This window comes from Heterodontus francisci, chromosome 19 (genome assembly GCF_036365525.1).
Source record: "Heterodontus francisci isolate sHetFra1 chromosome 19, sHetFra1.hap1, whole genome shotgun sequence".
Classification (NCBI taxonomy): Eukaryota; Metazoa; Chordata; class Chondrichthyes; order Heterodontiformes; family Heterodontidae; genus Heterodontus; species Heterodontus francisci.
In genome coordinates this window covers 10,708,310-10,722,678 of record NC_090389.1, presented here as the reverse complement: position 1 = coordinate 10,722,678, position 14,369 = coordinate 10,708,310, and the positions used below count along the sequence as shown (strand labels likewise).

Genomic DNA, 14,369 nt, shown 5'->3' with positions numbered 1-14,369 from the left:
GGCCCCACAAATCCGCTCCATCATTCTATAAGATCAGGCTGATCGGTTTATGGACTCAACTCCACCTTTCCTGCCTACCCCCAATACCCTTTGACTCCGTTGTTTGTCAAGAATCTGTCTACCTCTGCCTTAAAAACATTCAATGACCCTGACTCCACCGCTCTCCAGGAAAGAAAGTTCCACAGACTCACAACCCTCTAAGAAAAAAAAATTCTCCTCATCTCTGTCTTAAATGGGAGACCCCTTATTTTTAAACTGTGCCCCCTAATTTTAGTCTCTCCCACAAGGGGAAACATCCTTTCAACATCCACCCTGTCAAGTCCCCTCTTGATCTTATATATTTCAGTAAGATCACCTCTGATCTTTCTAAACTCCAATGAATACAGACCCAACCTGTCCAAACTTGCCCCAGTGGCTATTCTTGACATGAGCAAAGTCTCAGCAGGTTACTTAGCACATGGTAGGATATCATTACAGCCACACCGGATTCTATCATCACACACAACCGCAATTTGCATTCTTTCTTCAATAGGTCAGGCCTCTGAGGCCAGTTGTAACTACTGGCACATCAGGGATCTGCTAACTTAGCATAGATTGAGAAATGAACCTGAAGCCCTTTTGTCTGTTAAACAGCAGCATCAACAAAAGCTGCGAGCAGGTGGAATGACCAAACCTCCATTAAGGATTATGCATATTGCCCTCACACACTGGAGCAAGTTGTCAGACATCAGTTTCAGAACACTAGCCAGCAAGTTTCATAATAATGTCCATTCCCAAACCATGCCCTCGGTCCTTCAACCCCCAATCTCTCTCCACAACCAGACATAAATAACCGAGACCCAAGGCAGTAACTAAATGAAACATCAGTGACAGGGAGAAACTTAATTCCATACCTGGGTGTCCATGCCAGTAGTGATCACATTCTTCAGGTACCCTAGAAGTTTGTGCGCTTTCATGAGGTCTGCCTGTGGTGGGTCCTGCATGGGATGATAGCCTTCCACTGGATATGTGTGGAAAAGTTAAAAGAAAACAAGCTTTTTCCTAGGTCAGTAATTTATTCAAACAATAAGTGACACGCAAAGAGTAGACAGCTGGCAGTTATCAGATACACGAGTGATGGCAGAACAGTTGTCCACTGATATTCATCATAAATATCAATTTGCTGCACCCATGGCAATATCCCTCAGTGCTACACTGACCAAGATGGATCATACCAGGAAAGGTTGGTTTATGACTGACTTCAAAGATGCACCGATTTGTGTGCCCCTTCTCAGCTATACTGAAAGGTAAACCATTGCACCAGTCATCTGAGTGTTATTACCTACCCCTCCCTCCTGGTCAACTGATCTTCCTCTTCATTCTTCTTGGAAGGGTAAGGGTGGAAGTGGTAAGTCGGGTCTCTTCAGGAGTTGGTCCAAAGATGATAGTTCCCAACTCCCGTTGTCAAATGTAAGTCAATCCTCCATGACAGATTTGATAACCCAACACCTGAACCAAGTAGACTGACAGTACTCCATGGCACCACTGAAGATTGACCAGCCAGCCTGCTCACTGATGGGACCTGGAAAGACAGACATATCACTGAAGAAGGGTCACTGACCTGAAATGTTAACTCTGCTTCTCTCTCCACAGATGCTGCCTGACCTGCTGAGTTTTTCCAGCACTTTGTTTTTATTTCAGATTTCCAGCATCCGCAGTATTTTGCTTTTATATCACTGAAGGATGTACTTGTTCCAACTCTGCTCCAGATAACCCTTCAAGCCCAGTAGGGCAAGCTTAGCTCAACAGGGGAAACTTATTCCCAGCGAAATTGAATCAGTTAAGCTCCAGCAGTGGCAGGGGGAGGGGGCAGTCAGGTAGAGGGTCTGGTCATGCATGGAAAACCCAGAAATAAGTCCAGCACATCTGTCGGTGGCTTTTTAACACAGCCATTGCATTAACACTGTCTCTGGCTTTCCCAACTGTTGTGTGATTGCCTTTAAGATCTTAGTATGCTAATGAGCCAAGTATCAGGACATAGTCATGTGACTCCAAGCCAGCGTCACACTGCGACTGTAACACCTCAAGGAAGGTTCTGTAAATAGTTTGCTCTGTACTGTATATAATAGTTTAGCTGTTATAAACTGGTTTGAGATCTTCAGCATAACTTATTTATGTTGCATTAGACAACATAAAGAACACATTACATCAACCAATTAGCTTGAGTGAGCATGATGATGACCCACAAGTCGAACTGAACTCCAGTATGACAACTGCAAACATGGAATTTTATGGATTCTGGAGTTGGGAGCAGAACACAAGTGACAGAATGGGGTGTACATGCTCAAAGGCTGCTTTAGCGATGCCTCCCTGGATGTGATGCTGGAACTGTCTGGTCCTGAAGGGAGACACTATTTTCTACTGACAGAAGGCGGCTGCCAGCGAAACAAAGAAGGCATGATTGAAGGTAGCGGGAGAAGTCAGCAGCAGGAGTGTGGTGCCAGGCAAGTGGCTTATGACCCAATCAGGGCACAAAGGCGAGTACAATGGCACATTCACCTACATCCTGATGTATGCATCATCCCAAACCCCTCACTCTGCCTCTCAAGCCTACTCCAGCACATCATCCATCACACCAACTTAACTTACAGATGCACCCATCACTTTCTGTTAATGCACTTCCTCACAGCTCATCTGTCCATCTACCAATATTCACCTTCATTCTTATGTAATTTCATGCCTCTCCCTCAGACACCCTCAATAAATGCTCTTCAGCCATCCGTTCATGCCATTACTTTTACTCATAGGTCTCTTCTTTCCTTCCTTGCAGAAGAGAGCACAGAACACTCAAGAAGCTCAGCACCATCCAAGACAAAGCAGTCCACTTGATCGGCACCCCATCCACCAACATAAACATTAACTCCCTCCACCACAGTGTGTACCATATACAAGAAGCACTGCGGCAACTCACCAAAGCTCCTTCGACAGCACCTTCCAAAACTGCGACCTCTACCACCTAGAAGGACAAGTGCAGCAGGTGCATGGGAACACCACCACCTGCAATTTCCCTTCCAAGCCACATACCATCCTGACTTAGAACTATATCGCTGCTCCTTCATGTTGCTGGATCAAAATCCTGGAATTCCCTTCCTAACAGCACTGTGAGTGTACCCGCACCAGCTGGACTGTGGCAGTTCAAGAAAACAACCCGCTGCAACCTTCTCCAGGGCAATTAAGGATGGCCAACAAATGCTGGCTTTGCCAGTGACGCCCACGTCCCATGAAAGAATAAACAAAAACAAGGGAATGGCAGAGAATTGAGGTGCTCCTCCAGCTACTGACAAGCTGAAGAGGTGGCGCTGGAGAGCAGCGGCATCTTGGCATGCCTGGCCATCAGAGATGGGGGCGTCCCAGCTACCTGATGATGGAATTAAGTGTCAGACAGCTACAGGGCATACAACACTCACCCATGTTGACTTGAACAAACGAAATATGATCATGTGCATAATCACTTAAAACACTTTTTCCTTGACAGTTCTAATTTATGTCTATAATCTCCCACAGGACCTTCAAGCATCCCACAGCAGGTGGTGCAGGAGAACAACGATGACTCCTCAGAGGAGCACACACTTTGGTGGGACCGGTAAGGAAGATGGCTGAATTTTCACCTGGTAACTCACACATCACAAGTAAGCAACATTAGATGGTGGAGTCAGAGACAGCAGTGGAGAGTCTGCGTTGGGAACTGCAGGATGCTCCAAGCTCTGCTCACCTGGATGCAGATGCTGAACCTCAGGAACCAGCGACAAAGAAGAAAATTCTGGAGCAGCAGCAGAAAATGTGTGAGGTGCTGTCAGCCTTTCAATACAGGGCACTGGTGAGACCACATCTCGAAAATCGTGTGCAGTTTTGGTCTCCTCATTTAAGGAAGGATGTAAATGCATTGGAGGCGGTTCAGAGGAGGTTTACTCGATTGATACATGAAATGAGCGGGTTGTCTTTATGAGGAAAGGTTGGACAGACTGGGCTTACGATCCTGAAATGTCTTGACAATTTGGATGTGAAAAGGTTGTTTCCTCTTGTGGGGGAGTCCAGAACTAGGGGGCACTCTCTTAAAATTAGGGATCGCCCTTTTAGGACAGAGGAGAATTTTTTTTCTCTGAGGGTTGTGTGACTTTGAAACTCTCTGCCTCAGAAGGTGGTGAAGGCGGGGTCATTGAATATTTTTAAGGTAGATACATGCTTGTTAGGCAAGAGAATCAAAGGTCATCGGGACAGATATGAGTGTGGAACTCGAGACACAGATCAGCCATGATCTTATTGAATGGTGAAGCAGGCGAGAGGGGCCAAAGACCTACTTCTCGTATGTTCCCAGCTGCATTGTACACACATGCAGAGAGACTGGAGGAGTCTGTCGCAAGCATAAGTGGCATGATGCATGACCTCTCAGACCTTTGCAATGATGTCTTCGTCAATGGAAACAGGGTCAACTGCATGGAGCATTCAAATGAGTTCAGGCAGACCTTCACCTATGGCTTGCACACCCTGAATGCCACTTTAAACAGAATTCATGAAACTCTAACCTTGGCTCTTCATTGCCTCACTGATTCGCAGTGAAGTGCTCTCCAGCTCATTCCTAGCACGGAAGTGTGGATGGGCCATGACAGCATTTATAGTGAAAGGGGACCCTGCTGAAAGCATTTCCACTTGTCACTTGTTGCCCCCGAATCTCAGTCAGTACCCCACATGCTGCCTCATGCCCCGAGAGCCAGGTCTGCCCTGCACAGGTGCAGTCTTTAAAAAGGCCCTTAGTGGTTACAAAGTTCAGAGGACGTCAGCCAGGAGTATCTCAGCAGTCAGAGCAGGGGATCTGAGCAACCTGCCTTGACTTCTGCTGAAGCCACAGAGGTTGCACCATGTAGAAGTGCTGGGAAGAGCAAGAGTAAAGATTTGTAGTTGCAAAAGGGTATTCACATGGGTGAGTTAAGCGAATGTTAAGTTTCCACCACTTTCCCATGTTGCTCATTTTTGGTTGCTGCCTGGCAAGTGACCTTTTTTCCTGTACTGAATGGTAAGACAAAACTCAACAAAATGGGGCGCTGGGAAAGGGCTGCTTGGTTGTTTGCAGGACTGCTTTGTTTTGGGCCAAGGCGGTGGTCCATGACAGTACTGGGAGGAGTGACCACTGCATAGTCTTTGTGGAGTTGAGTTCCGTCTTCACAATGAGGACACCCTCCATCGCGTTGTGTGGCACTACCACCATGCTATCTGGGATAGATTCAGAACAGATCTAGCAGCTCAAAATTGAGCATTCATGAGGTGCTGTGGGCCATCAGTATCAGCAGAATTGTATTGGGCCTGTATTCTCTAGAATTTAGAAGAATGAGAGGGGATCTCATTGAAGTATACAAAATTCTTACAGTGCTCTACAGGGTTGATGCAGGAAGGATGTTTACCCTGTCTGGCGGGGGGGGGGGAGTAGAACTACATGACACAGTCTCACAATACGGGGTAGGCCATTTAGGACTGAGATAAGGAAGAATTTCTTCACTCGGAGGGTCATGAATCTTTGGAATTCTCTACCCCAGAGGGCTGTGGAGGCCCAGTCATTGAGTCTGTTCAAGACAAAGATCGATAGATTTCTAGATATTAAAGATATTAAGGAATATGGGAATAGTGTGGGAAAATGGCGTTGCAGTAGATCAGCGATGATCTGGTTGAATGGTGGAGTAGGCTCGAGGGCCAAATGGTCTAACACCTGCTCCTATTTCCTATGTTCCTATTTTCCTATTCAAACACAATCTGTAACCTCATGGGCTAGCATGTATCTCACTCTATTACCATCAACATACGAACACACAAATTAGGAGCAGGAGTAGGCCACTCGGCCCTTTGAGCCTGCTCCGCCATTCAATAAGTTCATGGCTGAACTGATTACTCCACATTTCCACCTACCCCGAAAAGCTTTCACCCCCTTGCTCATCAAGAATCTATCTACCTCTGCCTTAAAAATATTCAAAGACTCTGCTTCCACTGCCTTTTGAGGAAGAGAATTCCAAAGACTCACGACCCTCTGAAAAAAGAAATTTTTCCTCATCTCGGTGTTAAATGGGTGACCCCTTATTTTTAAACAGTGACCCCCTAGTTCTAGATTCTCCCACAAGAGGAAACATCCTTTCCACATCCACCCTGTCAAGACCCCCCAAGCCACTGGTTTAATAAGGAGTGTAGGAGAGCATGCCAGGAGCAGTACCAAGTGTACCTGGTGAACCAGGACTACATGCATGACAAATAGTAGAAGCAGCACTTATTACCAATCCTTAATAGCCCTTGAGAAGGTGGTGGATAACCACCTTCTTAAACCAACTTTCTTGCAGTGATTTGATACAACTGAGTGGCTGCTGGGCCATTTCAAAAGGCAATTATGAGTCAACCACATTGCTCTGGGTTTGGAGACGCATATAGGCCAGACCAGGTAAAGACAGCAGATTTCCTTCCATCAAGGGCATTAGCTAACCGGATGAGTTTTTATGAAAATATGGTAACTTCATGCTCACCATTATAGATACTAGTATTTTATTCCAGATTTAATGAATTAACTGAACTGCTGTAGACAGAGCTAAGCAATTTCACAACCAAAGGATCAAATCAAGGCTCTGCAATCCTGCCAGATGCAATCTTGAATGATAGTGGACAATTAAACAATTAATGGGAGTAGAAGGCTTCATGGATGACCGTGTCCTCAAGATAATGGAATAAAAACAAGAAATGTTGGAAATACTCAGCAGGTCTGGCAGCATCTGTGGAGACAGAAGCAGAGTTAACGTTTCGGGTCACTAACCTGAAACGTTAACTCTGCTTCTCTCTCCACAGATGCTGCCAAACCTGAGTATTCCCAGCATTTCCTGTTTTTATCTCAGATTTCCAGCATCTGCAGTATTTTGCTTTTACTCAAGATAATGGAGCCCAGTATGTGAGTGCAAAAGATCAGGCTGAAGAGTTTGCAGCCGTCTTCAGCCGGAGATGCTGGGTGGATGATCCATCTTGGCCTCCTTCTGAGATCCCCCCCCCTCACAGATGCCAGTCTTCAGACAATTCTATTCATTCCACTCTATCAAGAACCAGCTGAGCGCACTGGATAGAGCAAAGACTACAGGATCCGACAACATTCTGGCTACAGTGAAGACTTGTGCTCCAGAACTAGCTCCACCCTGGCCAATACTATAATAACGCTGGCATCTACCTGGCAAAGTGGAAAACTGCCCAGGTCTGTCCTGTCCACAAAAAGCAGGACAAATCCAATCTGGTCAATTACCGCCCCATCAGTCTACTGTCAGTCATAAGCAAAGCGATAGAAGATGTCGTCGACAGTGCTATCAAATGGCACTCACACAGCAATAACCTGCTCACCGATGCTCAGTTTGGGTTCCATCAGGACCATTCAGCTCCAGACCTCGTAATACCCTTGGACAAAAGAGCTGAATTCCAGAAGTGACGTGATAAGGACAGTGACATCAAGGCAGCATTTGACTGAATGCGACATCAAGGAGCCCAGTAAAGTTGAAGTCAATGGGAATTGGAGGAAAAGTCTGAACTTCTTGGAGTCAATCTGAGCACAAAGGAAAATGGTTGTTGCAGGAGAACCATCTAAACCGGAGTACATCACTGCAGTACTCCTCAGGCCCAACCATCTTCAGCTGCTTCATTAATGACATTCACTCCATTATAAAGTCGGAAGTGAGGATGCTTGCTGATGATTTTTTTTTTATATTCGTTTGTGGGATGTGGGCGTCACTGGCTAGGCCAGCATTTATTGCCCACCCCTAATTGCCCTTGAACTGAGTGTCTTGTGAGGATACTTCAGAGGGCATTTTAAGAGTCAACCACATTGCTGTGGGTTTGGAGTCACATGTAGGCCAGACCAGTGCTACGGGATTGCTTCTATTTTTTGTAAAATATGTTTTAAGGACTTATAGTTAAATTATGGACATTGATTCATCTGGAAGCTTAAAGAGATGCTGAACTTTGTTTTGTTTAAGGGAGGATACCAGAAGGTTTTTGGACTGAGCTTGACTGAGAATGTGTGGGAACTGAAACCCCTGTTGCCGCATTTCTGCTGTAAGGCCTATCTGAAGCCTCTGTAGCTGCATTTCTTGGAAAGCTTACCCAAACTGATCTTCAACATCGCCTGAAAAGAACTGTTTTAGGAAGATCCCAATGACAGCCATCCATACGCATTTGGGACGGCAAACCAAAACAATCTTTCCATATCTTTTCTTTTTCTTCAAGAATAAGCAAGTATTCAGCCTAAGTGTTTTTTTGGAGGTTATTTTGTAACAGAGCTGTAAAGCAAAATTCACTTTTATGTTTCCAGTTAACAGGTGTCTATATATGTGTGCGTGTGTGCGCGTGCGTCTGAGTGAGAGAGAGAGAGAGAGAGAGTCTAAGGTAAAAAAAGGAGCTTTGATATTTCAATATGTGTTTATGCTTTACTTCATTACTGATTAAAAAGAAACTTGGTTGGTGTGTTTTATTTTGGGATAAAAATAGAATCTATGATTGACCATATCGCTAAGTGGAAAAAAATGTAAATATATGTTGTGACCCGTGGAGAATTGTAACTAGAACAAACAGTGCACTCCTCCCGCCTTGGTCGTAACACCAGATAAGGATGGCAGATTTCCTTCCCTAAAGGACATTAGCGAACCAGATGGATTGTTACAATAATCGACAATGGTTTCACTGTCATTATTAGACTAGCTTTGTAAGACCAGGTTTATTAATTGAAATCAAATTTCACTATCTGCTGTGGTGGAATTCGAATCCATGTCCCCACAGCAATAGCCTGGGTTCTGGATTACTAGTCCAATGACAGTCCAGTGTTCAGTTCCAGTCACAATTCCTCAATCAGTGACTACCTAGAAGACCTGGACAACATTCAGACTTGGGCTGAGAAGTGGCAAGTGACATTCACATCACACAAGTGCCAGGCAATGACCAGTTCCAACAAGACAGAATCTAACCACCTCCCCTTGACATTCAACAGCATGACCATTGCTTGATCCTCCACCATCAACATCCTGGGGATGGAGGGAGTGGGGGGCGCTGCAGATCACCTTGACCAGAAACTGAACTGGACCAAGCCACATAAATACTGAGGCTACAAGAGCAGATCAAAGGCTTGGAATTCTGTGGTGAGTGACTCACCTCCCGACTCCCCAAAATCTGTCCACAATCTACAAGGCACACATCACGAGTGTAATGAAACTCTTTCCGCTTGCCTGGGTGAGTGCAGCTTCAACATTCAAGAAGCTCAACACCAGGTTGATAGGTAAATTGACCATTGTAAATTGCCCGTAGTGTAGGTAGGTGGTAGGAGAATTGAGAGAAGGTGGGGATGTGGTAGGGAATATGGGATTAATGTAGGCTAGTATAAATGGGTGGTTGAAGGTTGGCACAGACTTGGGGGGCCGAAGAGCCTGTTTCAGTGCTGTACCTCTCTATAAAGGACAAAGTAGCCCACTTGATTGGCACCTAATCCACCACCTTAAACATTCACTTCCTCTGCCACCATGCACAATGGCGACAGTGTGTACCATATACAAGAGGCTCTGCAGCAGCTTTCCAAGTCTTTTTAGACAACACCTTCCAACTCACAACCTCTACTGCTGCAAAGGATAAGCACTACCACCTCCAAGTCCCACACCATCCTGACATGGATATATAATCGCCATTCTTTCATCATCGCTGGGTCAAAATCCTGGATCTCCCCACTCAACAGCACTGCAGTGGTTCAAGAAAGTGCCTCACTGCCACCTTTGAGGGAAATTCGGAAGTCACCCAAATCACCTGCACGAATCAAAAGAAACAGCACACCACAACCATTCTGGAGACCCTGGCTGCTGCGATTGAAGGGCACCTCCAAATCTGTCCAGGCCCCATAGCACATCTTCAGCATGCTTTTCAGGCTTTATCAATGACAATCTGGTTGTCATGACTTTCACTGAATCACTCCTAGGCCTCACTGGTTGGGTTCCTCACGGATGTCATCAGACACACATTCAGTGGTTATCCTTTGTCTCCAAGCAGCCAGCTAGCAAACACGCTTCCAGGTGCAAACAGATCAGGGATAGTGGCCTTCTGCAGGACAAAAGCATCATGCCAGCTGCCTGGAATCTTGCACACACCTGCACAAACATCTTTGTGGTTGCAGACCAGCTGCACATTGATCAATATGCCTTTGCATATGATGAGTTCTCCGGGTAATCTTGGGGTTATGCCATAATTGGCATAATGCATGCAGCCGATGACGCCTGCATCTGTGGGAAGCCAGCAAGAGCTGCAAACCCAAGTGGTCCTCAATGATTGGCATCATCATGGAAAAACTAACCTAATCGTCTATCCTGGCAAACTATAAGTCACCTTATGCATTTGAGAGCTACCAACTGTGTAATCCTGCAAATGACTCTGGCAGAGCCCTGGATGGATCCAGAGGCAAAGAAGTGCAGGATGATGGTGAGTTAAACAGCCACCAGCTCCAGATGGCAGTTCTTGTTCCAGAAGCTGCAAACATCTATCACCATCTGATGAGAGACCCTGAACCTCCTGAGACACTAGTATTCAGACACATCGAGGAAGCTTATCCTGTGCCTGTACACCTCTGCTGCAGGTGCCTTCTGTGAGCTGCAACTCTCTGTTCATCCCCTTTTTCTTGTGAAGAGGCAGGTCTGTAAAGATCAGGCTGGTGCTGCTCCTGCTCTTCAGGCTGTTCACCTTGGTCCTCATCTGAGGTCCAAAGTAAAACAGCATAAGCAGCACCCATGTTGGTCTGACTGATCGCTACTTTGGAGCTGGGATCTGACATATAAACCTCCAAAGTTGTGAAAGTAACATCTCTGCACACATACTGTGAACAAAGCCTATCACACAATAAGGTAAGAAGGCAGCTGTGAGGTTTCAGTACCTATTGGCATCTTCCCCTGCCATGTCTTCAGCCTCCTCAATTGTCACTGTCCTCTCACCTTGCTTTCACTGCTGAGCTCCAGGAAGCCTGAGAAACCTGTGCACCCACTATTAAATTGCAAAAGACATGCCAATATCACTGCAACTGACTGAATGGGTGCTCGCACACAGCCTAACATGCTGCAGTTAAATGCTCAAGTCAGCGGCTTGGAACCAGATTTCCGACACGGTCAATTTCCACACTTTTAACCACCCACCCACCCACTCCCAAACACACTTGCTCCTGCAAATATTCATCCCTTAGACACAGACTGCTAAATCTGCATTCTCTGTGCTTAAGTAAGTGGATGTCACCTTTGAAAAAGAAAAAAAAAGACTTGCATTTCTATAGCACCTTTCATGACCTCAGGACATCCCAAAGTGCTTTAATGGCCAATGAAGTACTTGTAAAGTGTGATTACTGTTGTAATGTACGAAATGTGGCAGCCAAACTGCGCACACAAACCAGCAATGTGATAATGATCAGATAATCTGTTTTTGCAATGTTGATTGAGGGACAAATATTGGCCAGGACACCCCTGCTCTTCTTTGAAATAGTGCCATAGGATCATTTACATCCACCCGAGGGGGCAAATGGGCCTCGGCTTAGCGTCTCATCCAAAAGATGGTACTTCCGGCAGGACAGCATTCCGTCAGTCCTGCACTGGAGTATGTGTTGAAGTTGTGGAATGGGACTTGAAACCACAACCTTCTGAGTCAGAGGCAGGAGAGATACCAACTGAGGCACAGCTGACACAACCCAACAAAAGGAAACTCTACTTAGGTAAATTTCTCAGTAATTTGAGGATGGGTTTCCAGACGTGCAAGTCACAGGACTACCAAAAAAAAACCTTGCTCCCACACAGCTTCCTCAGTCCTTATGGCTAACTGACCATGCTACAGGGACGGTGGACATCACAAAAAAAAAACACTGCCATACATCAAAATAAAAGCATCGAGAGCTGAAGATGGAGTGCTTAGCTAACTGTTCTGTGCCATAGTCGGACGACAATTATTTTGCACTCTCACAATGCACGGCACCTATGGAAAAGGATATCGGATTGGCCGGCTCCCAAAGTTGAATGCCACTGATTCTTTGAAGGATAGGCTGATTGCTGGAAAGTAGGCCATGCCAGGGCCCAATCTGATGTCTTGAAATGCAATACCCAAGGAGATCCCATTTCTGGAAAAGGAAAACAACATGGCAGTGAATGTTTGTTCTCAGTCTGATACCATTACAAGCCCATATGTTCCCATCCAATTATTTTCAACTATTACTCATGAAGCAGTAGTGGGGAATTGGTCAAAGACATACTATATTTCAGAATGATTACGCATACTAAACTTTCAATCCAACATAAACAACCAGCTGAACGGTCAAATCTCATCCTGGATTTCCACCCCAGAGGTGACCTGAATGTACATTTTGCCAGATTTAAAATTGCCAAGTGACACATTAAGTGAATTTGTCCCAGTTTTGGTTCCCATGTGAGAGGGCAGGCGAGAGAGACAGGGGGGTTGGTGGCTGAGACAGGGAGAGTGGCAGGGATTAAGACAACAATGACCTTGCTTCGCACACCAGAGTGTAAATGAGTGCTGTGAGCCTAGACTGTACATCTCCAGTAATGAATCAGTTTATCATATGGTTAGCACTCGGCTCATTTATCATAAGTTTACTGTGCAGTTGTTTTTCTGATCTACATAGCTTCAGATGGTGGAGCAGCTTCTGTTTAAATCAAAGCAGAAAGGATTCATGAGTTTCCACCCAGCAAACTTACAGTTGATGGAACATGACATAGATGGGACCTCTGAGGAAACAGTGTTCATCTAAATTCTGCATCTCTGGGAGATCATCACCACCAGCCAGTAACACAGCCAGAAATAAACTCCAGGCCGTTCAAGTGCAGCTGGCACTGAAGCTATTTAAAGAAGTCGAGGTGTCCAAAGGGAAGGGATGGGACATGCCACATCCCACAACTTCACACTGTAACCACTTAAAATAGCTTTCAAAGTATCAGGTTATAGCACACCAAAGCAAGCTGCTGTCACCAGATTGGTATGCAACTGGAATGTACTGATCATGCAGTTGGCTGTAAAATTGCACAAGTTACATAGTTTGTAATTAGAATCCAAACGTGGAGGCTTTGCAAGCAGCTTCTCACAACAATTATGCACAGCTGTACATTGAGGACAGGCTGTCTTTACGATAACTGCAAGTCACTAGTTATTCAGTCACGTAATGGACAGCATTATAAGTTAGACAAAATGCAAAAGGTCAGAAAAATGTTACCCTTCCTTCCTCTCTCCACAGCTGCTGCCTGACCTGCTGAGTATTTCCACATTTCCTGTTTTTATTACACTTCAACATGCAGGGACTCCATGGAATGAGACAGCTCAATAACTGGCCCATCACTCAGAACATCTCATCTTGCAGGATGCTACCCACTCCCCAAGTGCTGATCTACCAAACATATTTTCTGCTTCCATTTTCCAACTCTTCCCAAAGTCATTGACTCTTTTAATTTTCTAATAACTGACTGCACCAGTTTCCTTCAGGTATCTCACACAAGACCTTTCCTAGCCATCAGCAAGTGCCACATATTATTTTGGCCAATGAACCTGGAGTGTATTAAATAACTCAACCTTGCAAGCCAAGTTACACACAACTGGAAAATAAAATTCTCAGCTGACAGGTTTTTAACAAGTTGCAACAGCAGCACTCTCTCTTCAGTATCTGGTTCAGCAAAGTCATCTACTGACCAATTAGCATCTCAATAATTACTGGCTTGAGAGTTTCCCTCAGGAGTCCTAAGACTAGGAGCTATTTCCCTTTCCAATTTTCTCCTCTCCTTTAAAGGCAAGGAAGTTATGCAGAAACTTTATAAAATACTAGTTCTGCCTCGACTGGAGTACTGCATACAATTCTGGGCCACCACACTTTAGGAAGGGTGCATAGGCTTTAGAGAGGGTGTGGAAGACATTCACAGGAATGGCTCCAGGGATGAGGGACTTCAGTTATGTTGATAGACTGCAGAAACTGGAGTTGTTCTCTTTAATCATTAGGGGTCTAGAATGGAGTAGAGAGAGAGAGAAACTGTTCACGTTGGCAGAAGGGTCAAGAATCAGAGGATGCCAATTTAAGGTGATTGGCAAAAGCACCAAAAACAACATGTGGAAAGTATTTTTTACACAGTGAGTGATTAGGATCTGGAATGCACTGAGTGCGGTGGAGGCAGATTCAATTGCGGCTTTCAAAAGGGAATTGGATAAGCACCTGAAGAGAAAAAATTTACAGGGCTACAGGGAAAGGACGAAAGAGTGGGACTAGCTAAATTGCTCTTGCAGAGAGCTGGCACAGATGCAGTGGGCTGAATGGCCTCTTTCTATGC

At 45.3% G+C, this 14,369-nt stretch overlaps 1 protein-coding gene across 4 annotated transcripts in view; it reads right to left on the bottom strand.

The window, feature by feature from the left end:
• Window positions 1-14,369, bottom strand: part of LOC137379949 (E3 ubiquitin-protein ligase RNF123) — a 536,536-nt gene that overhangs the window by 467,720 nt on the left and 54,447 nt on the right. For all 4 annotated transcript variants that reach the window (XM_068051365.1, XM_068051363.1, XM_068051364.1 and 1 more), the window contains 2 exons: window positions 12,038-12,163; window positions 894-1,008 (listed from right to left, as the gene is read on the bottom strand). In XM_068051365.1, the coding sequence (XP_067907466.1) occupies window positions 894-1,008; window positions 12,038-12,163 (241 nt within the window). The remainder of the gene's footprint in view (window positions 1-893; window positions 1,009-12,037; window positions 12,164-14,369) is intronic.